This window comes from Zootoca vivipara, chromosome 1 (genome assembly GCF_963506605.1).
Source record: "Zootoca vivipara chromosome 1, rZooViv1.1, whole genome shotgun sequence".
Taxonomy (NCBI): domain Eukaryota; kingdom Metazoa; phylum Chordata; class Lepidosauria; order Squamata; family Lacertidae; genus Zootoca; species Zootoca vivipara.
In genome coordinates, this window is record NC_083276.1 from 92,427,136 (window position 1) to 92,452,020 (window position 24,885).

The 24,885-nt window shown below is 41.3% G+C and overlaps 1 protein-coding gene across 5 annotated transcripts in view; it reads left to right on the forward strand.

The window, feature by feature from the left end:
- The window catches only part of KALRN (kalirin RhoGEF kinase), a 516,150-nt gene that overhangs the window by 405,398 nt on the left and 85,867 nt on the right, over positions 1 to 24,885 (forward strand). For all 5 annotated transcript variants that reach the window (XM_035129213.2, XM_035129243.2, XM_035129224.2 and 2 more), the window contains exon 34: positions 18,883 to 19,129. In XM_035129213.2, the coding sequence (XP_034985104.1) occupies positions 18,883 to 19,129 (247 nt within the window). The remainder of the gene's footprint in view (positions 1 to 18,882; positions 19,130 to 24,885) is intronic.

Genomic DNA, 24,885 nt, shown 5'->3' on the forward strand with positions numbered 1-24,885 from the left:
TGAGTAGACATATACGCTATCATTCCTCTAGTACTATGGAAATAAATACTTAAATATGATAGGTTTTATGATTCATTACCGTGACGTATTAGAATCAAAATAGCCTCAACAATTAAAAGGTCTGCCCTTAAAATTAACAGCCCTAATATTACCTGACAAGTAATCATGATAGATATAGAGAAAAAGCATGTATATTTTACATATTACTAATAATATTTCCCCATTGTTTGGGGGGGGGGAGATTTGAGGAATTTATTCAGCACAGTGGACCACTGGGGAAGCTTATCAAACAGTATACAATGGGGAAGCTTTTTCCTCTTCCACACACCAACATCCTTTGATACAACTAGAGCATTGATAAAGTACTAGCGCATAATATTCCAAACTCTTTGAGTCTAAGGAAGATTATTTCCTATCCGAAGCACCTTCTTAAAAAAAAAAAAAGCCCATCCAACCTTCCATTGGGGAAAAGGGGGGGGGGGAGGACACAATCCTGTATTCTGTATTCTGTGGAAACAGAATTCTGAAATTTGATCTAGAAAGGCAAGTTCTTCCATTCTGTCCTAGACGTGGCACAGGGCTTTTTAGCTTGTTTTCCAGTGTCTTATAAACGGGCCATTTATTTTCAGGCAGATTATTAAAGGAAGCCGATCAGTGAGTGAATAATATGTAACTAGGCTATCACCACCCCCTAAGCAAGCACATGATATTCGCTGTCCTAAGCTTTAAAGCATACAGTTTGGACAGATAGTAGATCCTGGAATGGAATCCATTCTCAAATTTTACTATTACGCTTATCATTCCTCTATATATTATGGGCTTTTTCACATACCGGTACTCCCCGATGAGTTACTATGACGACTGCCAGAACATAAAATAACAGCTTTCAGACAATATGGGCACTGCCTTACAAAGTGTTTCTGGCTCATAAGAGCTGAAGTGATTGAAGTGCTAAATTATTCATTGTTGTTCAAAGAGATTACCCACAGATTAATGAACTTTGAAAATTCTGGACTAGAATAGACACCACAGAGAAGCACGGAGAAAAATTCCAAAAATGGTGGTAATCAAATAAAAATGTGTGCAGTAGATGTATTTGCTGTGTTTGTGATGTTGCTACATGCTGAGTCTGGAGGTGTTGATGTACAAACCCACTGTAATAGCGCTGTGTGTGTGTGTGTGTGTGTTTATATATTTTTATATAAAATGTGTTTAGATGTGTACAGTGGAAAGCAAAGCAGTGTGTAAAAGATTTCTTAATTATGCTCATTTTGATCATAATTAAACTGACAAATCTCTCCTTGATTCAGAGTTGTTCTCTTGGACATATTGTTGAGGGAATTTTGCTTTGTGAAGCAGGGGACATTCTCTGCTGGGGTTTGCTCTTCATAATTTTGACACAGAAGTGTGTTTGCCAAGATAAGGAGATGCAGACAAAACTCTTCCTTACAAGTTGGGTCACTATCTATCATTTTGTTTTATGAATATACTGCAAGTTGTGAGAAGAGTGTGGAGAGACCAGACATACATACATGTTGTTCAAGTTCTAGAAGTCACTCGAAGGAATTGAACACACTTCAATACAGGCTTGATTATTAATGCTATCCTTAGTTCTGGTTCTGTATAATTATTTGGAGACAATAATGTGCATATGGTGATTAAAAGAGAGGTGTATTATTTAGTGACCATCAGATGAAATCTGCACTGGTCATGGGGTCAGCAGGGATATTGCTTCCTCATCAGTGAACCATAATAGACAATTGAGAAAGTATATTTATTAATGTGTTATATCTTGTACAAAGCTGCCAAAGCTGCATCTGCCTTAGATGCATGTGTGTGTGTGTGTGTGAGAGAGAGAGAGAAATCAACTTCCTGTTACCAAATTAGAAGCAACATGTATAGAGGGGGGGAAACATGATTTATTAAAAATATGATGTTCTGGAAACCAGATGCAGAGCATTAAGGATATGTATGTGCCAGTGCTGCCTGTTGGAAATCTGGTTTCAATTGACCTACCCAGCCATACAACAAATGATTTGTATTGACTTTCATCATCAGAATAAAAAAAATGACATGTATTTACTAATAATAGAAGTTGCCAAGTCTTACCTTCTATCATTGGTTGCTAGTGAAGTAAAGTTACTGCTGTAAAGGAAGTAAAGGAAAGACTTTGGTTGCTCCTGAATTATTTTGTTGGCCTAATCACTCATTCATATTTTGTGACAGAGTGTTTTGTTTTTAGTCTTAGAAATTTAAAAAATAATAATTGAATTACTTGTATGCAGCTGAATGCTTGACTGATTCACAACAGCACTGTGTAGAAGTTTAGAACAATATTCTAAATAGACATACAGTAGAACCTTGGTTCTCAAACGCCTTGATACTCAAACAGCTTAGAACCGAAACACTGCAAACCCGGAAGTAAGTGTTCCAGTTTGTGAACTTTTTCGGAAGCCAAATGTGCTCCGTTTTGAGTGCCACACTTCCATTTTGAGTGTTCTCGTTAGATAGTAAAATTCATCTTAAATTGCTGTTTTAGGGGTTCTTTTTAAAAGTCTGGAACGGATTAATCCATTTTGCATTACTTTCTATGGGAAAGTGTGCCTTGGTTTTGGAACGCTTTGGTTTTGGAACAGACTTCTGGAACGGATAAAGTTTGAGAACCAAGGTACCGCTGTACTAAAACGCAGGGCTCTTTTACTATATATGGAATCAAGTTTCATTCTTTCTGTCCCTTCCCGGCTTCTTGCCCTTGGCCTCATCTTCCTGGAGCCCGCCCCACCCCCAGTAAAAATATTTCAGAAGGCAGGGCTTCAAAGATCAATGTGGACTTTTTGAACAAGGCTTGCACTGATCAATTCCAGAATGAGGAGCCCTCACATGGCAAGAGTCGTACCATCGCCATACACTCCAGTGTGTACTATGCTGTTCTACTTAGTGGTGTCTACAGCCTCAGTCCCATTTCCTTAACCTTGAAAGGTTACCTTATGGCATCAAGCTAATAATTGTCTTTAGCATCTGTTCACGCAAAAAGAAAAAGAAAAGAAGAGATGTACAGTATATGCATTGTCAACTGGGATAACCTTTCTACCCCACCTGCAGACCAGCAATGTGTTAACAGAGTTACAAGTGCTATGGGAATTTCCTCTGCACCCAGAGCCCTGCTTCTAGCATTATTTTATTAGAGGATTGCAACTGTGATGGGATGGAATATGAAAGCTACTCAGATTCCTGCTGTTCTACTGCAACTTGTCATCCATGACTATAGAATATAAATTACTTTACCTTGAAGCACCCTGATATGTATGGAAAGCTATGTCATTCCATAATCCATGTGAAATCTCTTCCCAATCATGCAAAGTTCAGACATCTGCTAGTTATTATGAGCTCTGTCTGTTAGAGATGATAATTCATAGCCATCAGTGTGTTTGTGCTTGTGTTTGTGTGTGTATAAGTGGAGGGATATACTTCAAAGTGTTAATAGAGTTGTGTGCTTACAAGGTTTGTCATTTCCTGTGTTACTGATTTCCTTTGTTAATACAGATATAGCCAACAGCTTTTGAAAGTACATTGTGTTATGGGTCATAAAGATGTGGTCACAGTAGAACCAGAACAGAAAGCTGTGGGAAGAGCTCAACAAATAGCTTTGTTTTACTTTTTCCAAGCTCGTGAAGACATAAGTTAAATTTCAGCTGTGCATTCATCCAACCTAATAGTAGGTGGGTGTTACCCATGAAAATGTTGGAAAAGAGAGGTAGTCTTGAGGCATCGTCAGAATTGAAGGGGACAGATCAGCTTTCAAATTTGTCATGGAAACATCTTGTCAACCCAGTAACAATGACGTCAAGTTGATAAGACAAGTGTTAGTTTGTTCAGAACACACCTGTTCAACAGCAGGAGGGCAAGGTACAGTGGGTTTCACATTTTTTTGTGCACTGCTATGATTATGTCTCGGTGAACAGTTTTGTTTCTCTCCATTGTGGCTTGGATCATTTTACTGATCTAAAAAAGTAGTTCATAGAAGACTTTAATGGGGGAAATCTTCTGCAAAATTATCTATCTTCTCTTTTGAAGTTAGTGATATTAATATATGCAGTCTGCAGTGAATTTTCCTTCTGCTTTATTTTTACCCTCTTTGCATGTGAGCAAAAGCTTTTAATTTCTGTAGCCAATGCAAGATTATAGCAGATGTTAGCAGATGGTCATTGCAGCAGGGTCGTAATAATTCCATCAGAACTGCAACTTGATAAGAATGATCTTTTTCCTCATACAGTATTATTTGTTTTGTGTTTTAGATTTTTATCTAATACAGTTGTCAACTTATATAGATTTAATAATGAGTGAAAGGTTGTCTCTGAAGGTACAAGGAGTTGATGTGGGTTTATTTTGAATAATTGGCACAAGTAATGGAAAAGTAGCTTGGTCATATGAGTATAAAATAATAGTTTTAAATACTACATGTTATAATGTAGTAGGTAAACTGTAATAATAATTAATAATAATAATTTATTATTTATACCCTGCCCATCTGGCTGGGTTTCCCCAGCCACTCTGGGCGGCTTCCAACCGAATATTAAAAACAGTACAGCATCAAACATTAAAAACTTCCCTAAACAGGGCCGCCTTCAGTTGTCTTCTAAAAGTAAAATAGTTACTTATTGCCTTGACATCTGCTGGGAGGGCGTTCCACAGGGCGGGTGCCACTACTGAGAAGGCCCTCTATCTGGTTCCCTGCAACTTGGCTTCTCGCAACGAGGGAACCGCCAGAAGGCCCTCGGTGCTGGATCTCAGTGTCCGGGCTGAATGGTGGGGATGGAGATGCTCCTTCAGGTATACAGGACCGAGGCCGTTTAGGGCTTTAAAACTGTATGAGTGGAAATGGGAGATTACTAAAATACAGTATACAAGAGGTGGAAAAAGGTGTGCCTCTTGATGATACAAAGCATGAATGGATATAAGATTTGCAAAGAGAAGTGTTGAAAGTTATGGAAATAAATTTAGCCTGAGAGCTAAATTAAGACAGCAGGTGTCAGATGGCATTACTATAAATGGGTTAACATGAAGTGGAAGCAGTACCAACCAGGACTCTCCTTGGTCAGTAATTAGAATGGTATCATACTGCTATTGATGATCTACCAAATATCAGGAAATGGTCAGCCATAAGGTAGGTGGTACAGTCATACCTTGGTTTAAGTATGCTTCGGTTTGAGTACTTTCAGTTTAATTAATTAATCCACTTTCCATTACTTTCAATGGGAAAGTTTGCTTCAGGTTAAGTACGCTTCAGGTTAAGTACGGACTTCCAGAACCAATTACACTCATACTTCGGGTTAAGTACGCTTCAGGTTGAGTACTCCGCGGACCCGTCTGGAATGGATTAATCCACTTTCCATTACTTTCAATGGGAAAGTTCGCTTCGGGTTAATACTCTTCAGGTTAAGTACTCCACGGACTGTCTGGAATGGATTAATCCACTTTCCATTACTTTCAGTGGGAAAGTTCGCTTCAGGTTAAGTATAGAATCTTTAACCGATTGTGTACTTAAACCGAGGTACCACTGTAATTATCTACTAGCCTAGCAAGTGGTGATCAGGGACTGTTTTTTCGTATGTAATACTGTGTGGATATTGTCATTGTGTAGTTTAGTTACTAGGTGGCACTAGACTTAGCAGTAACTGGGTGGCCTCAGGAGTTACCTCATGCTGTTCGTGTTGGAGAGAGAGATTAAAGTATGTGGCTGGTGTGTCCTGTAAGCCTCCCATGACAGTAACCATCACTCACTAGTACTACACAGTTATACCTAGTATGTACATTTAAAATTTATCTGCTATTGCTAACAAAAAGTTATTAAGATAGTTAAGTCTATTGCACTGATAATATGAATACATTTAAAAATAGTGGTGTGAATTTTTGGATTTCTGAAGAAAGCCAAGAAAGGCAATGGTCTCTCTCTCTCTCCCTCTCTCTCTCCCTCTCTCTCTCTCTCTCTCTCTCACACACACACACACACACACACTGTGTAGTCAGGGAAAGCGAAATCATGGGGTGTGTTAGCAAAATAGTTGGTTGTTCAAATTTCACAGGTGTTGCCTGTCTTTGAGAATGAGACCTTTATTTTGTAAAAGATTTTAAAAACCTTCATTTGCATATAAAAGCTGATGGTCATTGTATAGAAATTTGGGGGATCCTGGTTGATCCTTGATTTGTCAAGGATCTGGGAATCTATTCACATAGACCCTTTTCTTCCTGTAGTTACTTTCCGCCATGCTTTCTTTGATAAAGGCATTATAACTCATCCCCTAGTGTATTACCTAGAAATAACTTTCAGTAAAACCAGTGGGATGTACTTCCACTTAATGTGCTTAGCATTTATAGAAATTAAGGTTATAGTCCTATACACACTTGCTTTCGAGCTGAACTCAATGTGACTTACTTCTGAACAGACATGCATAGGATTGCAATGTGAATAACGCTGAAGGATAGAGAGGGAAACCAGTTTATTTAAAATGAACATTTTAGAAGTGATTGCTGAGAACAGGGATAGGGAAACTATGGCCCTCCTGATGTCATTGGACTCCAGCTCATATCAGCCCCCGCTAGCATGGATGATTGGGATGATTGAAGATTGTGGTGGTCACAAGTTCCACATCCCTTGCCTTGAATAATGAAGTAATTATGTGCTACTTTTGCTGTGAATTTGAACATGACATTGTGAATCACTAATAACAGTAATCAAGACCATTATTAGGATAAGACTGCTGGCATACTGCTTTGGATTTGGGGGTGCAGAAAAATACTGGTAGGGTTCTCCCCCTCCTTGCCCTGGTGACTGTAGTAGTAGTAGTAGTAGTAGTAGTAGTAGTAGTAGTAATATCCTGCCCATCTGACTGCGTTGCCTCAGCCACTCATTATTTTTCTCCAATTTACACACCAAATTAATAAGATCAGAGCATATTGACGGGGATTCATGCTGTCCACAACTTCATTAGCATGCCTTTTCTATGAAGCTTTCCCCATTCCAAATGAACTAAGGTGGGGGAGGAGAGTGGGGTAGTGGTTACTCAGCCACAAATGGTTCAGATCAGGAAGAAGAGTCATGAAAACAAAAGAAGTGTGGCATTGTGACCCTGGTGTGCACATACCGTACTTTCAATCAACAGAGTAGAGGTGAACAGGAAAAATGAGTTGCTCAAAATCCCTAGCCCAGAATGCTTCTTCCATTCTTCCATTATTATAGGAATTTTTGAAATGTTTTAAATCATGAGTTTCATAAGAATGCACACATAGAGTGAGGTGTCTGCATTCAACACTTTCTAAACATGAACATTAACAGGTGTATCCTTAACCTGAAATTATTCAGATTACCTTTCTGCAACACAACACCTATAAGATTCAATTTAAATGGGGGGGGGTTTGCAACTGTTTGCCCTCAAAACTCCAGTATCCCCCCCCCCCCCGCAAAAAAATAAGAAATCCCTGGTGTTGCTAAATCCCTCTATATTTCTCCCCTGTCCCTGCATATGTTTGTCAGTGAAGTCAGCTCAAGTCTTCTCTGTAGGATCAGTCCAGTGAACCATTAAGTAAAATTTATTCCAATCTTCCCTTGAGTCAAAGCTGAATGTTGAATTTACAGTAACTGTACCTGAAGACAGTCAATAAAAAAATGAAAAAAGCAACAGTAAGATTCTTAAATGGAGAACAACCTAAAATAAATGGCAAAGACTGAAAGAAGCCTCTCTAGAAAGGGGCAAAAAGGAGTGTGACTTCAAGAGCCATCTGGTTTATACATAGTTTGAATAATCCCTTCCAATTAAGATTAAAACCATTTTCCTAAAACATCTGTTCTCTGATTTCAGCATTTAGAAGAGGAAAACACCAGGGAATAATTTGAACCCATCCATCAGGATTTTATTTTATGCATTCAGAATGGATATTTGGTTTCTTAAGGTGATGCTGCCAAGTATGTTCAACAATGCTTATTAATTTAGCAGTATCAAACAAATAAGGTTTTTATTTCAATGTATTTTTCACTTTGGTGGGGTAGGATATTTACAGCTATCATAGTGAACTGGGCTGCCAGTGGGGAAAACCCTAATCCAAACACTTTTTTATATACAGATGAACAGGAACAGAGGTTTATCACAGTGAAGCCCCATGCAAAACTGAACTATTCAGCAGGGCAAAGAGTGTTTTATTCTAAATCCAGACCACATACCATATTTTAAGATTACTAACCCAAGCATAATGTGGCAAATGTTTGATGAACCCACCACCATTATTGTCATATTTGGATGGTCATTGAATTGAATTGCCTGTCCCTGCTCTTTTTTCTTTCTTTCGTAATAAATTTGTGTGCTTGTTTACAAAAAAAGGGAAAGATTTTTTTTTTACCTACCTCTTCTTTCTGCTATCCAGCAAATGGTAAAATGCTTGTTAGTGTTTCTGCTTTGCATTCACAAAAATGTGCCATGGAAACTTCAATACCTATTTGTCTGGCAGCAAAACATTCTACTGCAAGGTAATGATTCACCTAGGGTTAGGCTGCTAGGGAACAACCCGAAGTTCCTTGGGAGGGTGGCTGAGGGGCTGCTTCAGACTTTCTGCTTCACCAGCAGAAACTGAGTGAAGAAGATAACTGCTGGAGACTTCCATGGCGCAGCAGTAAAAAGTTCTGCGGCCTTTGATGCTCTGACAATAGTAGGAAAACAAAAAGGGCATGTCAGGGGTGAATCAGAGACCTTTGATCCACTGGATCAAAATCCCTCCTGTTCCCCTGACATGCCCCCGAGAAGGGAGAAATACTATGCTGGCAGATTTATTTTCTCATGCACTGGAACCAAGGGAGGGGATTTTAAGAACAAAACAGAGGTGAAAAGAGATACCACATCATTGACGGGCCAAGCAGGGCTTTGCCTACTGTCAGGCCCGAGTCAGGTCTGGGCAGGCACAACAGGATCTCTGACAGCTGCAATGGGGCTGTGTTGGCTGAAGTATTCTCCTCTTCAGGCAGCTACAGGAGATGTCATCTCTGCTGGGAGCTAGAGCTAACTGAAGCCTTGTACAGGCTGACAAGACATGAAGTATGGTAGGTCCTTGGAGCAGCTGACTGGCTGTTTAAAGGCTCTTCACTATTTTGTAGTCTTTTGACTTCTATGAGGTTGGGAGACAGGTTCTTCTAGGGACTCATCCTCTGAGTCAAAGCTATGTCTTCCAGACAGAAAGACCCTCAATAAGGCACCTGTAGTTCTCCCAAGGAAGCAGTCTGAACATCTTCCTCATCAGAGCCCTCCATGGTGTACTGCAAGGTCATAGGCCATGACAGGCTTAGAAAGTGGTGCTTCCTCCATTATGGAATCTCCCCTCCCCCTCTAACATTGTTCTGTCCATACTCTGAATTAGTAGCAGTGACTAAGTGATTAAGGGCCAGCCAAGACATTCTGGAAATGCTATGTGCCAAATAAGGCAGTAGGGACCCACTGTAAGACTATTACTACATGAGTTTCATGGCTGTTCACCAATGCCATGTTTTGGTAATTAAACAGTTAAAACCTTTTGATAAATTGAAAAGGTGTTTCCAATTAATCAGGGAGCAGATTTTAATTCTTTCAACAATTATTTTATGTGATATATTTAAATATATAAATTAAAAATCCTTAGGTGCCTTCTTAGAAGAACAAAGGGTGCCTGGTGCAACAGATGTATACATAATCTGAAAACAAATAATCCCATTTTTTCTGTCTGACCTGCTACTTTAGATGCAAATATATGCAAATTAAAATTCATTAAAACTCAGTTGATCAACTAAGATTTATTTACTCAAATGACAGGCCTCATACATATGCAATGTTTCTGAGGTACCAGCTTACCCTCATCCTGAGTATAGCCACCAGTGCAGGGGTGGAGAACCTTGGACACAGGGACTGAATGTAGTCCTCAAGACCTCTCAGTCTGCTCCTCCATGTTTGCTTTCTTCTTCAGTCTTAGTTAAGAACCTGAAGGTGACACATGACTTTGTTTTCCGCAGAATTTCACTGGTCACCTTTGTCATTCACCAGTATTTCACTGAATTGTGTAACGTTTGAAAGCAACAAATGCATTTTCATTTATTGTTGCAATCTGTATGTAAAGCTACAGTATTTGAACATGAACTATTATTTGCTTTCTGCTAAGGTTCTGAGGACTTTGCAATAGAGGCTCACACAGACTTCCTTATCTCAGTCTGATGTTTACAGCAATATGTGGTGTAAAAGAAGAAAAAGTAGCAAAGCATAATGCCATATGGACATCCCCAACCTTAAAACAATTCTGTGATAATGTTAATGAGCTGCTATTCTAGGGCAGTAGTTGCAAAGTCTTTCTTTCCTAAAGAACATTTACAAATTGTGCTAGCATATCATCCCAAGCTGTGTAGCGCATGTATGTGCACAGGCTGCCTACATCAGTCCAAAAATCAGCAGAGTCAGGTTGTAGATGTGGTTGTCTATTAAGGATTCCTATTGTGCCACAATCTGCCCAAGCAATCTGGAACACTAAAAGGTGCATTTTATCTAAACACGGAGAAACAGATTTTCTTTCAGCTACTATAACTGCATGTTTCCAGTTACTGTTGTGGTCTCTTCCACCTGTTGTAAAACAACTGGATTTCTCTTGGTCTAAAGGACCATACATATACATACTGTAGGTTTTTAAGCAGAGGTTGGAAGGCCATCTGTCATGGATGCTTTAGTTGAGATTCTTGCAATGCAGAGGATTGGACTAGATGACCCTCATGATCCCTTCCAACTACAATTCTATGATTCCATAATTCTGTGGACATTTTCTCTTCTCCTTTGGCAACAACAAAACCAACTGAATCTTCCCCCCCCCCCATCTCCTTCTTTCCTACCTAAGAGACCTAGACCAGGAAGGAGGTTTCACAAGTCCATATTTATTTTAATTCAAACAGCTTCTGGATCCCAAAGCATTTTGAGATTTCTGTATTCAAGAAATCAATGAGGCCTCCTAAAACTAAGTAAAGTGGAACTGTGTTTAATGTGGAGTGTGGGTATGATTTCCTCTTCCCCTGTAACATGTAGCATCCCTTACCCCATATCTGGACATCATCACTTTCCCCGCCTCCACATTATCAACACATGGTAAGTGATCTTATGCAGTATAAGAAAAATGGAGCTTTGTCATGGAGTGGAGTTTTTTGTTACCATTCCTACACATTATGCATGATATAGGATTGGTGACAAAAACAGTCGCTGCATGTTGAGCTACATGCTGTGTGGGATCACTTAATATGTGTCAACAATGTGGAGCAGAGATGGGGAATGTGATGTTGACAGGGCACAGGGTGAGTGTTCATACAAAGACAATAAGATATCATGCAAAAATATCTTTGGCAGCATCCCAGTCCCCTGCATAGGATATTTCTGAACATTTTTAGGAGGACTTTTTTCTGCTTATAAAGGAGTAGCTTTAATTATTCAAATGTTTGGATAGCTCTCTGGCCTGGTACACATAGGCAGGGATGGACAAAAGTGACTGGTGCCATCTGTTTTAACAGGAGGGAAAATACAATTCATAAAATTATGCAGGAAACATTTTGTAAATTGCACAGAGAACATTACATCCTGCCCTTTCCTATTCACCCAAGTGGGCACGACAACAATACTGAACAATGTGCAGTTGAAATTCAACAAGTGGAGAGAGCTGAGTTGACAGGACTCCATTTTCCACCCCCACCCTAGGTTGTAGATATAAATCAATCATCATTCTCTATCTTTCTCACTTTTCTGCTCTCTGAATTTCATAGTGACTAAAACTGGCTTTCATCCAAGCCTGATGGGCAGAGGTTTCCTAACAGAAATGGCAGTTTGTTTAGTATTCAGTGAAGATGTGTGCTTTGTTTAAATCATCCTGGTAGTGTTGAATGTTGTGAATTTTGCTGTTGCGTGTTAACAGTGTTTCCTTACTCTGAATTTCTTGAGCTTTCCCCCTAATCTAACCAATTTTTCCTAGATAAAGAATAGATAAAATCAGCTTGTGCTATAGAGGAAACATGTCTCTTTAAGTGCCAATTCAGTCTCTTAATATTTTCACAAAACCCCTTCACAGGATATTACCCGTCCAGTGGTTTTATGGAGGAGGCTTACTGGAAAGGTGTGGTTAATCTGATTGCTGTGATGGACTTGAATAATACTTTGTGATTATGAGCAATGATTGGAACTAGAAGCAAATATATATGCTTACAGTCCAGATCTATGGAGATATTTTCCCTTACATTTCCCTATTTAAATATGGAAAAAGAAAGTCTAGGACTGGAGTGTCATCTTTTATAGTTTTTCTTTGGCTCAATCTTCCATATTGATGTACATAGATCAAACATAACGTTATAATAGTGCAGAGAGCTGAGTGTGACAATAATAAAGCAGGCATGCCACTTACAGATAGGTGCCTCATGGAAAATCAAGTATCATTTTCCACATGGGACTGATGTAAGACGCACATCATTGTAGCTTAAAATGCTCTACCAGTTTCCGTTAGTATTGTGGAGCAGCAGAGATTGGAACCAGCACTTCGTGTTTCCCTTTTCTTGATTTTATTGTGAATCTAACTGCACTCCACAACAGTGTGATAATTTCCCTGAGTTTCTACAGCATGGATAGGCAACCCATGGCTCTTCAGATATTGTTGGGCTACCACTCCCATCATCCTTTACCATTAACCATTCTGGGTGGGGCTAATGGGAGCAGGAGTTCAACAACATCTGGAAGGTCTCATGTTCTCCTTCTCAGTTTTATATATTTGCTCTTAAATCAGCTACCTATTTCCCCCCCACCCTTTTATTGTTTGCCTTTGCTCCAGCTCACATAAATGTTCCTTCCTCCTTTTATTGAATGCAAACATGTGGTGGCTTTGTGAAAAGCTGTTAAAGAAAATGAATAAAACTTAATGAGGGAATTTATTACAGAAATAAGGAGACACAAACATATTGCATGGTACTAACACATTTACCTGAGAAATATATATTCTCAAGGCTTGACTTTTATCCGATGTTACTAACGCATAAGTAGTATGCAGCCTTTAAAAAAAATGCGTATTACAAAACAGTGCTTGGATTAACATTGGCGAAGGAGACTTCTCCTATACAAATTTACTTGGGGGGAGAAAGCCCCACTGAACTCAGCATTCTCTTTTAAACATTCTGTTCCAAATAAATGAAAGCCTGATGCTTCTGGCAACCCTACAAGCAGGTCATGTAGGCAACAGCCCCTCAGCAACTGGTATCCAGTGCAAATTGTCTTTGAACATAGAAGTTCTATATAAAACTATCTTAGCAGGGTTACCCAAAACACACACACACCCCAGGACATCTTTTAAAAAATGTTGTCCTTTGAACTACTCCCTTCAAATGTTGCTGTCTACAGTTCCCATCAGCTCTGGCTACCATGGTCAATGGTCAAGGATGAAGATATGACCTAATCCTTTTGACCTACTCCTTTTGAAGGAGGATTCTAGATAACTTGCATGCATGATTCCGTTTTGAACACTAATGATGCAGTCCTAAGGTTGGTGAGGAGACTGAAGTTACTTAAGCCAACAGGGCAGAAAAATGGACAAAAATCTTGTGTTTGTCCATTTCTGGGTTTAATTTATTTAATTTATATTTTCCTTCCTATTGGGAACAGTGGAGAGTGCAAGGGATATTTAGGCATGCTTATGAATTAAAGGGGCATGTCAGGGGACTGGGATGACTTTGTATCTTTCAGATCTTAGTGGTTTCCCAAACCTTCCCCATGCACCCACATCATTGGAGGCTTCAGTGGCAGTGACAGGGAAGAGGAATCTGACATTGAACTCCCTCTCCAACATAAGAGACCATAGGATTGCCTCCTCATTAATCTAATACATTGTACTGCCCCAAACCTGCCGTATTATACATTTGTTAATACAGGGGGAGGCAGTTGCAAAGTTATTCTAGCAAGTAGCTCCACTAGAAGCAACCTTATGTCCTTGATCAACTTCATTGGAATTCCTCTGGCTATACTCCCACTTTGATGGAGCCATAGCTTGAGTTCTACCTCAAGTGACATTTTAACAAATGAAAAAAGATGAAAAGGCCAAAGAGTCTCTTCCTGGTAACAATATATGAGGGTCAAATAATACAAATGCCCCTTAAGCGCCAGAGTTCAGGAGTGCTCTCCCCCTGACCCAAGCGGTTTTTGCTACTTCAGGGGATTAAGAGTTTAATAAGTTATTGACAGGAGCTATGTCACAAATTGATTTTTATGTTAGCCCCTGTCTGAGGAATGGGGTCACAAATAATTGATGAGGTGGCTTTTGCAGTTTACTGTACTGTTCCTTAGATAAGAGTAGCTTCCCACGAAGCCATGAGAGGATCTAGAATTCAGTAAAATGCCAAAAGCTGCAACCAGAAAATGGAAACCCTGCTGGTTGCTCAAAATATTCATTTAATCATTAATTCATTCAATTTGTGTACCACCCTTCATCCATAGATCTTGGGGTGGTTCACAACATAAAAATACAAGATGAAAATGCAGAATACGTGATTAAAAACAGGGGTGCCACAAACCAATAAACCCACCCCAAGGCCTGGTTGAAGAGGAATGTATTCGCCTGGCACCTAAAGGTATATAAGGAAGGTGCCTGTGCCCCTTAGCCAAGGGAAACCTTACATTGTCCTTAAAAACTTGTTGAGCTTTTAACAGACATTGCATCCATTTTCTCAAAGCTTTCTTCATTTCTATAAGGACTCAATTTTTGCAAAAATATCCAAATTATGCAATTTTAAGAATGACAATGAAGCTTATTAGGCTTTGTTATAGAAAGCTAGATGCTATGTCTTTGATGTCATTGTGGTCATGTAGATTTCTAGGAATTCTGCCACTTGACTTTGCTTATTTTTTGTAAATTTCCCCCTCAGCATTTTAGGGTACTTTCCTTTGAATCTTTATGTTATTTTTTCTAAAAGTTGTATGAAGCATCTAGTGAAAGTTTGCCTCTGCTTTTGTAACATCCACCAGCCTTACTAGTGTAAGCAATTGATGGGTCCGTTTTCAGCTTTGGTTGGTGCCGTCAGTTAATAATTGACCATCATATACACTGTCCGGGCATATCTTGTATCACACCCCCATCATTCAGTCCAAAACAGCCTAGCTTGATGCAGACGTCCAGTTTGGCATTAGACAGCAAATATGGACATCTAGTGGTTGTGTGTTGCATTGTATGCAGACTATATTCTTTTAAAGGAGTTGAATTGAACCTGATTCTCTCAACTTTTTAAATGAACTACCTTTATTATCCATACAACCTAATCCTAAATTATGACATTGAAATCCTTGGCTCTGATGTATGTCAAGGCAGTTATAGTATTTTTTGCTGTGCTGAAATCATCTGAATGAGCCAAACTCATAGTTCACCATGTATCTACTACAGAGTCTTCAAAAATGTAACTTAAGCAACTAAAACCAGCTAAGCTAATGGGCATCCTGGTTTGTCCAGAGTGCCTTATGATCCCTTAGATATACACTCCAGGGAAGTTTCAAGTCTGTGATGAAAATATGAGGCTGGAGATGGGTGGCTCAGGTATGTTTCTTGTCTATGTCACTTTTACTTGTGTTCATTCAGAAATCCATTCCATCACATTTCCATATTAATCTCTGAATTTTAATGCATAATTAAATATGGTTTCCTTAAAGTACTTATTTCTAAACATATTGTCTCTTAAAATGTGCATTTTAAAATGCATTTTGGTGACTTTTGAGATAAGAACAGTGTCAGAAAAATGTGAAGTTCAGTTGATAACGGCTCCAATCCACATATTAATCCAGAGATACAGATCAGCTCAGTTCATGTCAGATTTCATAAAGATCGAATTGCTCAAGCATCCCCCTGAGCCTCCCAGCACCATCGGGGAATAAAAGTGGGGTTTGTTCACAGAGGAATGTGCTCTGTGCTGATTCCAAGGACCAGTTTAGCAGTCAGTTCCTGATACTATCAAAGCTCTAAAAAAAACCTCTAGGCCAGGGGTGTCAAACTCAAATTCATTGGGGGCCGCATCAGCAGTTTGGTCACCCTCAAAGGGCCGGTTGTATCTGTAGGACTATGTGTCCACTCTTTATTATCATAAATTATTGTCACTGCATTCAATTATTACTGGTTTTTTTGTAATAATGTAAGTAATAACTGATTTTAGTTCTGCAAAACTAATTTATGTGCCTTTTTTTATTAAAAAAATGGAACGCAGATCTACCAAGCCAAATGTAGTCCGGTCACAAAAATAAGAGCAGATTTGAATTCCTCATACCTCAAAAACGTATTTTAAAGACTTCCCCATAGGAGAAATCTGCAAAACTTTAGTTCAACCCCCCTAAGATGACATGCTCTACCTACTGCAGCAGCAGAGATATCTTAAGGTGTTACCAACAGGGACGCTTTTGGGAGGGGGGTGGGGAGGAGGATCGAGCACAGTTCCCCACTTTTGACGACCCGGATTCAGGTGACCCTTCAGATCCTTGCAACCCGCCTAGAGCAACCATATGGAAGGCAACCAAGGCGCTCAAACACCCGCAATCATTGGCAGATTTCAAGGCAAGGTCCTCCCAGATCTCTTGCTTTCTACAGAGGAGGATCGCTGTGGCGCGGGATCGACTGAGGAGCTGCTCTCAAGTGCTCTTAAGGGTAGAAGGCTGCAGCCTGCCACCGCTAGGGCTGGGGAAGGGATCTGGCAGGCAGGGCCCTGGGTGCGGCGCTGGAGCGGCACGGGACTCTGCGCACCCTTCCAGCGCTCCATTTATGGGCGCGAGGAGCCTAGAAGAGGAGCGCTGTAAGGGTGCACAGAGCCCCGTGCTGCTCCAGCACCGCGCCCAGGGCCCTGCCTGCCAGGTCCCTTCCCCAGCCCTGGATGGGGTGGCGCAGGTGGTGGAGCGTGGTGCTCCCAGCCTCCGCGAGCGCCTGTTGTAGCCCAGAGCTTCCGGGCGCCACAGCAGGCACTCTCCTGCCTGCCTACAGCCCCGGCGACGTTTTGTCACGCGCTTGCTGGCGGAGAGGGAAGGCGCTGTCGGAACCCTCGCTCTCCCTTCTGGGCACAGTGGGCGGGTGGGCGGCGGCGGCAGCGCCCCCTCCATTTTCGCCTAGTCTGCCTTTGTGGACGCTCCGGCCTTGGCTACACGGGCCACATGACGAGGTCTGGCAGACCGGATTTGGCCCGCGGGCCTTGTGTTTGACACCCGTGCTCTAGGCATAAAGATAGGTCAGGAAGTAGTTTGGTTTGCAGCTCCCCAGGGCTTTATACTGGCTTCACAGTTTGAGAGCCATTTTGTTCCTGGGTAGTCCTTCAGCTTTTGGGGATGGCTAAGGATGATCGGAAGTAATGTATGCAGAGAGACAAGATCTTAAGTGTCTTTGCTGTAGAAATGGTAAGAAAACATTGATCTTAATGAGGCTTAGTCAGTGTTATGAATAAAGGTCTAATCAATCTTCTGCTACATTCCTTCTCACCCAACTACAGAGTGATCTTATGGTTAAGACCTTTCATAGGACGATCCACAGAAAATACTGTGAAGGAGAGGGAGCAGTCAGTAAACACATCCTTATGCAGTTGGGCTCATGGATCAGGAATCCAGAAGCAACTGAGTAGGATGCTTAGCAAACAGTACCTGCCCTAAACTATTGTGAACATCAAACAGCATAGACACAGGCCAAAAAGAAAGAAAAGGGTTGCCAAGATTTGGTAAAAAGAGTAACAAGGAAGCAGTGAAACTTAGAATCATAGAACTGTAGAGTTGGAAGAGACCCAAGGGTCAACTAGTCCAACCCTTGCAATGCAAGAATCTCAGCTAGATCATACATGACAGATGTAGGCTATTGATTCTTTTCAATACAGCTCCTTGCTGGGGGTGCCAATGCAACTCCTTGCCAAGGATGTAAGGGACCCTAGGTAGGTCTCTGCCAAAGGCAGTCCTTTCTCGAATGGCACAGCCATTGCCTTTATCATTAGCCAGCTGTGTGGACTACACCAGGGGTGTCTAACCTGTGGTCCTCCAGAGGTTGTTGGACTACAGCTCCCATTAGCCCTAGCCAGCATGGTCAGTAGTTGGGAGCTGCAGTCCAACAACTGAAGGGCTGCAAGTTAGTCCCTGTAGGCTACACACAGACTGGTAAGAGAATAATGAAGGCAGAAGTACATCACACTTCAGCACTGCAGACATCAACAGTGCTTACCATTAGAGCTGAAGCTATGTACCCCCAAAATCAATATATACCATATTTGCTGTTGCAAGCATCTATCTGAGAGTAATTATGGTGTAAAATATCTTATCTCGTTGTAAGGGCTTAGATTGACTTTTCCTTTTCCTTTCATCGCTTCAGTTCTATTATTTATGGAAAGTTTACATTTAATGTTATTTTTGTTTTAACCATAGGACATAACAAGGCAGAACAGAAATATAGACAGATCACTGGCCGCCATTTTGTATCCATGCAGATTTGTCTTAGCTTTCCTGTTTGTTTGTTTGTTTTAAAAAAAGACCTTTCTTTGCAGCCAAAAACTCTGTACATGTTTTGTGCATTTGTTCAAAACTCAAGCTGTTTTGGGACAACAATTCCCATCATCCCTGACCACTGGTCCTGTTAGCTAGGGATGGTGGGAGTTGTAGTCCCAAAACAGCTGGAGAGCCAAGTTTGGCCATCACTGCCTTACAGGTATGTGGCTGAATCCCATCCGAAGCAACAAATTGGAAGCATCCGCAATGGAAACTATTAAACTGAACTATGTTTCTCAGTACAAGAGCCAATGTTATATGAAATATCACTGTGCCTTGTTGTAGGTGACTCACATTTCCTTTTTCCTGTTCCAATTTTCTCCCCTTACAGCTGTCTGGAGGATGTGAACTAACTGTGGTACTACAAGACTTTATAGCCAGCCATATTAGTGAGCTGAGTATCCAGGTGGGACAAACGGTGGAGTTACTGGAAAGGCCAAGTGAAAGGCCCGGCTGGTGTTTGGTACGGACAACAGAGAGGAGTCCTCCTCAGGAAGGCCTGGTCCCCAGCAGTGCTCTCTGTATTTCACATTCCCGGAGCAGTGTGGAGATGGACTGTTTCTTCCCTTCAGGAAAAGGTAGGCAGAAATTGAACAGGGCTGTTATTCCCTCCACTGTTATTTCACTAGCTAAAATGAAGGGAGGATAAAAGTACAGATATTCATAATTTGAGCTGCCAGCCTGCTGTGGAAGTGTGCTGTCTGCACTTCTGATGTGCATACTTACCTTTTCACCTGCATCAGCCAGGAAAGGGTGGGGGAAGGAAGGGACCTGTTTTTCCTGCTTGAGTGGAAACCCAATTACATACTGTTTAGCCAGACATTGTATCTGTTATAAAACAATCCCTTCTGTCTGAGTACAGGACTCTGCATAATGCTGATTGGGTGGCTTTTGAGTCATTCAGAAAATTACCTTCTCCCAGTATATAGGGTTTTCAAGGGTGTTAAAAAGAAGAGTGGGGAAAATATTTAAAAATAAAGCACCAGACTTCTAACTGTTTTTGAAACTTTTGATCAGGTGATCCAAAAAGCAATACCTAAAGCACCTGAGTTCTATCACATTATAGCAGTTAGCTGGGAAGGATAGTTTTTGTTAAGCAATTCACCTTAGCATCATTTCTTCTAAGAAAGCCCTTGGGCTTTTGCCTGAGCTGGACAATCACAAATATAGTCTAGGTGGAGAATGCCTACTTGGATTTCATTCGCTGCTGTCATATATTGTTTGTTTTTATGTTTTTTATGTTATATGGTTTTAAATGTTATAATTCACTTCATGTGTTCATGGACAGAAAAGTGGAGTAAGAAAAACCCAACAAAGGTCAAGCCAGTAACACACTTAACAGGGTAACAGAGACAAACAGCTATTATTCTGGAGCCAGGTGTCAACAGAGCAACAAAGGCAGTGAAAAGGCAGCAAAGTAGTGAAAAGAACTGACATCCCTTAAGATCTTAGTGAACAGGCAAACAGAAGAATGTAGGCAATTTTCACTGTCTGCATTTTTCTGAAGATATTGACTAAGTAATTAGAAGGCAAAAAGGGACAGAAGAAGGCATTCAGCATTCTGAGATTTGTTCTATAAAAGGGAGGAATCTTAGGCTCAATACACACCATGCATTTAAAGCACACACACACCAAAAAAGAATACTGGGAACTGTAGTTTTTAAAAGGGTGTTGGAAACGGTAGCTCTGTTAAGAGTAAACTACAGTTTCCAGGGTTCTTGGTGGCATGTGTATGCTTTTCATGTGCTTTAACTGCATGGTGGGTACACAGCCACTGCTTGTGATGTATGCACTTATTCCACTTTCACCTCTGGTAAACAGGTTGCACAGGTTTTTGTATTGCTTAAAAATCTTCGTCACAGGTCCAAAATCTGATCCACAGGCCCAAAGGTGGTTGTGCGATTGGTTTGGTGCAGGGATACCAAAGAAGGATGTCAAAAATGCCAAAGTGATAAATTCTAGTGTTTTATTAAGAGAAGGTGTAAATCTACAACACAGCCTGGAGAGCCTTGCTGCCTTTATAGACTTAGGACATACACAGAAACAGCAAGCATTCATCATGACTTGTCCACACCCGGGAAAGCATTTATGCATTACTTATACAAAAAGACGCGGGTGGGTTAAACCACAGAGCTTAGGGATTGCCAATCAGAAGGTCAGCGGTACAAATCCCCGCAACGGGGTGAGCTCCCATTGCTCAGTCCCAGCTCCTGCCATCCTAGCAGTTCGAAAGCACATCAGAGTGCAGGTAGATAAATAGATACCGCTACAGCGGGAAGGTAAACGGCATTTCCGTGTGCTGCTCTGGTTCGCCAGAAGTGGCTTTGTCATGCTGGCCACATGACCTGGAAGCTGTACGCCGGCTGCCTCGGCCAATAATGCAAGATGAGCACCGCAACCCCACAGTCGGTCACGACTGGACTTAATGGTCAGGGGTCCCTTTACCTTTACCTATACAAAAAGAAGCATATGTTAATTTGGCCAGACCCTCCCATTGGTCCACCTGCCAAACAGTGTTAGAAACCGAGATATGAAAGCTAGGAGCTAAATGGCACCTTAAACCTAGGTTATGGGTACAACAATGGAATGTCTATCCAGGTGCACCTTTTTATAACAAGAATACAAAGCTGAAAATAAATGAACTGCAGATAAAATATTACATTCATTTTTCACATTGTCTTGTCCTTCACCTGCCCACCCCCCTAATATTCTTAAGAGGGTCTCTTTTCCAGTCTTCAGAGAGTACCGGTAGCTGGAAGTGGGGAGGCAGAAAAAGGTCCTTCTTTCCTTCCACTCTGCAGTTTTAATCTGAATATTTGGTGCAACAATACTGTTCTCAGAGCTCAGAAACTGCTCGTGCTAATGAAATTCCCTGTCGCAAAATGCGCTTAGAACAGTGGTAGCAAACCTATGGCACACGTGCCGGGGGGGGGGCACTCAGAGCTCTCTCTGTAGGCACGCACGCCATTGCCCCTGCACAGAGCCAGCAGAAGGCGAGGGCAGCGTGTCGAGTCCTCAGCTCAACTTGGGCAGCTGGAGCGCCATGTGCATGGTGGGTCGGTGCAGGAAACTGTGCAGCAGGAGTGGGATGCAATGCCTGTCAGGGCACCGACTCTCTCCAAAATGGAGGTCGCAGCTATTATTTGGCCCAAGTTCATTGTGCCCAATTGCGCAGAGGCTTCCGGAGCATATTGTGGCAAATAATTTTAAGTCAATGAAAGCGCTTGGGATTGCTTTCCTTACTTAGTTTGGACCATCTTAATGCAAACTTTTACAAGTTGTTTGTATCATTGAAAGCTCTGTTATTGTGTTTTTCTTTAAAGACAAAATATGTTAATGTATGAGTTGTTTTTGCTAAACTAAAACCTCAGTATTCAGGTTAAATTGCCGTGTTGGCACTTTGGCACGTTAAATAAGTGGGTTTTGGGTTGCAGTTTGGGCACTCTGTCTTTAAAAGTTTTGCCATCACTGGCCTAGAATAGGCTTCCTCAGCCTCGGCCCTCCAGATATTTTGAGACTACAATTCCTATCATCCCTGACCACTGGTCCTGCTAGCTAGGGATCATGGGATTTGTAGGCCAAAAACATCTGGAGGGCCAAGGTTGACGAAGCCTGGCCTAGAACAATGAGGGTTTCAAACACTGTGTGCCAATGAAGGCATAGGTGGCAAGCCTCTAAGTCTTAGATTGCTCCCCTGCCTAGGCCAATAACCAAGTGTCCTAAGGCTACAGAGAAGCATAGCATCAAAGCAAGCAAGTTAGCATATCAAAGCAAGTGCATAAACATAGGTGAGCTCATTCTTGCAGCAACTGCGAATTCGTCCCAGGGTTATCTTGACTACCAAGATGGCATTTACAGTCTTTCTTGAACGTTTTCACCATTTAGTTCTACACAGAGAAAGAAAGAAAAGAAAACGGTATCTAGAAAAAGTAGAGCCTTTTTCAACTGTTAAAAGCATTTTTCAACTCCTAAAAACTATTGCTGGGCTCTAACCCACGCCACCCTCTTGCTGTGGCAAATGAGTGTGCTGTTACTCTTTCCTCTCACAAGAGGGCTCTCCTGATTTACAGTTAGAAACTTTCTAGTTACTCAGTTATTGGTAACTCATTCTAAAAAGATAAGTTAAATTATAATATACTAGCTGGCCCTGCCACACGTTGCTGTGGCTCAGTCTGTTAAATGGAGGCTCAGAGTCCCCCTTCAGACTCCCCTCACTTTCAGAGTCCCCCTGTTTTACCCGTGTTCTGTTTACACAGGCGTATCACTGTGATTCCCCCCACCCTGTGCCGATCCATGACATATCCTGCCCCCTTCTCCCCCCCGGCTTATACCTGTGATTCCCCCCTCCCTGTCCCGACCCATGATGTATCACAACCCCTTCTCCCCCCACCCCACCCCGGCTCATCCCTGTGACTGGTCCCACCGTGTCCTGACCTATCCCGTCCCCTCCTCCCCCAAACCCCCACCCAGGTGAGTCAGTACCTCCATTCGGCCTAGTCTGTAAAGGCTTCAGCCTAGTACCGTATGTAAACAGGAGCTGAGGTGCTGTTGAGAGGAAAGGTTTTATAGGTGCGGTACCAGAGTAGCCACCACTAGAGGGTGCTGGTTTGCAACCTAGTTCTTTTCCTAGCATACATTTTCGTCTGAGTGGTGTGTTTTGAAACCACTTTCCTATATCCTTCGGACATTCTAAGCCACTTTCCTATATCCTTCGGACATTCGCATGTGATGTTGTGTCAAAATTTCACCTCAATCAGTCAAGCGGTTTTGGTGAAAAGTAGAAACACACCCACATGCCCTTTTTACATTTATATTTATATATAGAAGAATCAGGGTTAATACATCAAGAAAATATGCATGAACCTAATAACTAATTCTCACTGATCTGAGTCAGCTGTGTCTGGCTAACCCACTCACTCCATATTGAATTCTCCCTAATACAAAAATAAAAATCCATGCATATGAAAAACTAGCATGTCAGGGGAGATGCTACCCAAGCATTCCACCCAATACAACAGGGATTCAACCCCCTCCCTTGCCATGGAGAAGCATCACCTGGTGGCTCAAGTAGTATAGCTCAAAGACAGCTTTCCCTACTCAGTGAAAACTAGGCCTAAGAGCAGCAGTTTCCGGAGGTGAATGTTATGTATATCTGGCAGCAGTGTCCATGCTGCCCCTTGGGACCAGAGGAAGGGAATCTGCCCCTTAATATGAAGAGGGCTCAGAATAGGGACAATGCTGCAATAATTAATTTCCCAGTTGGCCTTGGGTTAACCTAGTTATGTGTGTGCTTATAGCAGGTTAGATAAATGGATGGATCCAGAAGAAAAATCCTTTTCCAAATCATGAATGTAGAAAGGTGTTTAAATTTGTTACGTGAACTGAGTTTGCATTGTGCATGTGGTACAAGTGTCCCTGTGCCCATAGATGATCTGCAAAAGCCTGATGGGGCAAACTTGTATGTTATTATTAGGCTTGCACTTGTTGCTGCCTCATTTGACTGGTGTTGTTCCACTTTTCCTCCTTCTAGTTCCAACTTTACTACTATGATACTGGTGTTCCAGCCTTTTGAAAATATATCTGTAAAGTAAACTCAGCAGTCAATAATGAAGGCAGAAGGGGGGGGGGGAGTGGTGACCTTCCAGATGTTGCTTGACTACAGATTCTATCATCATGGTGAGATGTCCAAAAACACTGGGAAATTCCCTATCCTGGATTTAATGTTGAAAATTCTGGAGGAATTTAAGAAAAAACATTATGAGAAACTAACTTCTTATACACCTTTAGTTTTTCTAGCAAGGGTTAGTGTTTTAAATAGTACAGGACTTATCTCTTTCAAACGAAGAATTGTCATTTCTTTCTCAGGGAAAGAAAATAATCTACTCAGACTGCCAATCTGTGTATACTACTCTCTTGAGCTTAACAGAGGGAACAGATTCTTTTATTCTTGTAATTTTGCTGCAGGATGGAGATGTGAAGTATTAAATTACCATATGGTAAGAAAGCAACTTATGCCAGGGTTACATTTCAGGGATCACACCTAAAGCCTAAATCGTTTATAGTCAAAACCCATTGGGTTGAGTGGTGGGTGGGATTGCCAAAGTAATGTTTTCTGGAACCTTGCCCCTTCCTGCTCCTTACTTATTATTTATTTTTTGACATGCAGGTAAAGCAAAATGCACACAAGTTAAATGCTGGCAGGGCTTTTTTTCAATCTAAACTCCATAACTCAATTCTGGCACCTCTCAGATGGGCACCATTGTCATTATAAGAAAACAAGGGAGGTGTTAATGGTGAGTTCCGACACCTCTTTTTCTACAAAAATAGCATTGAA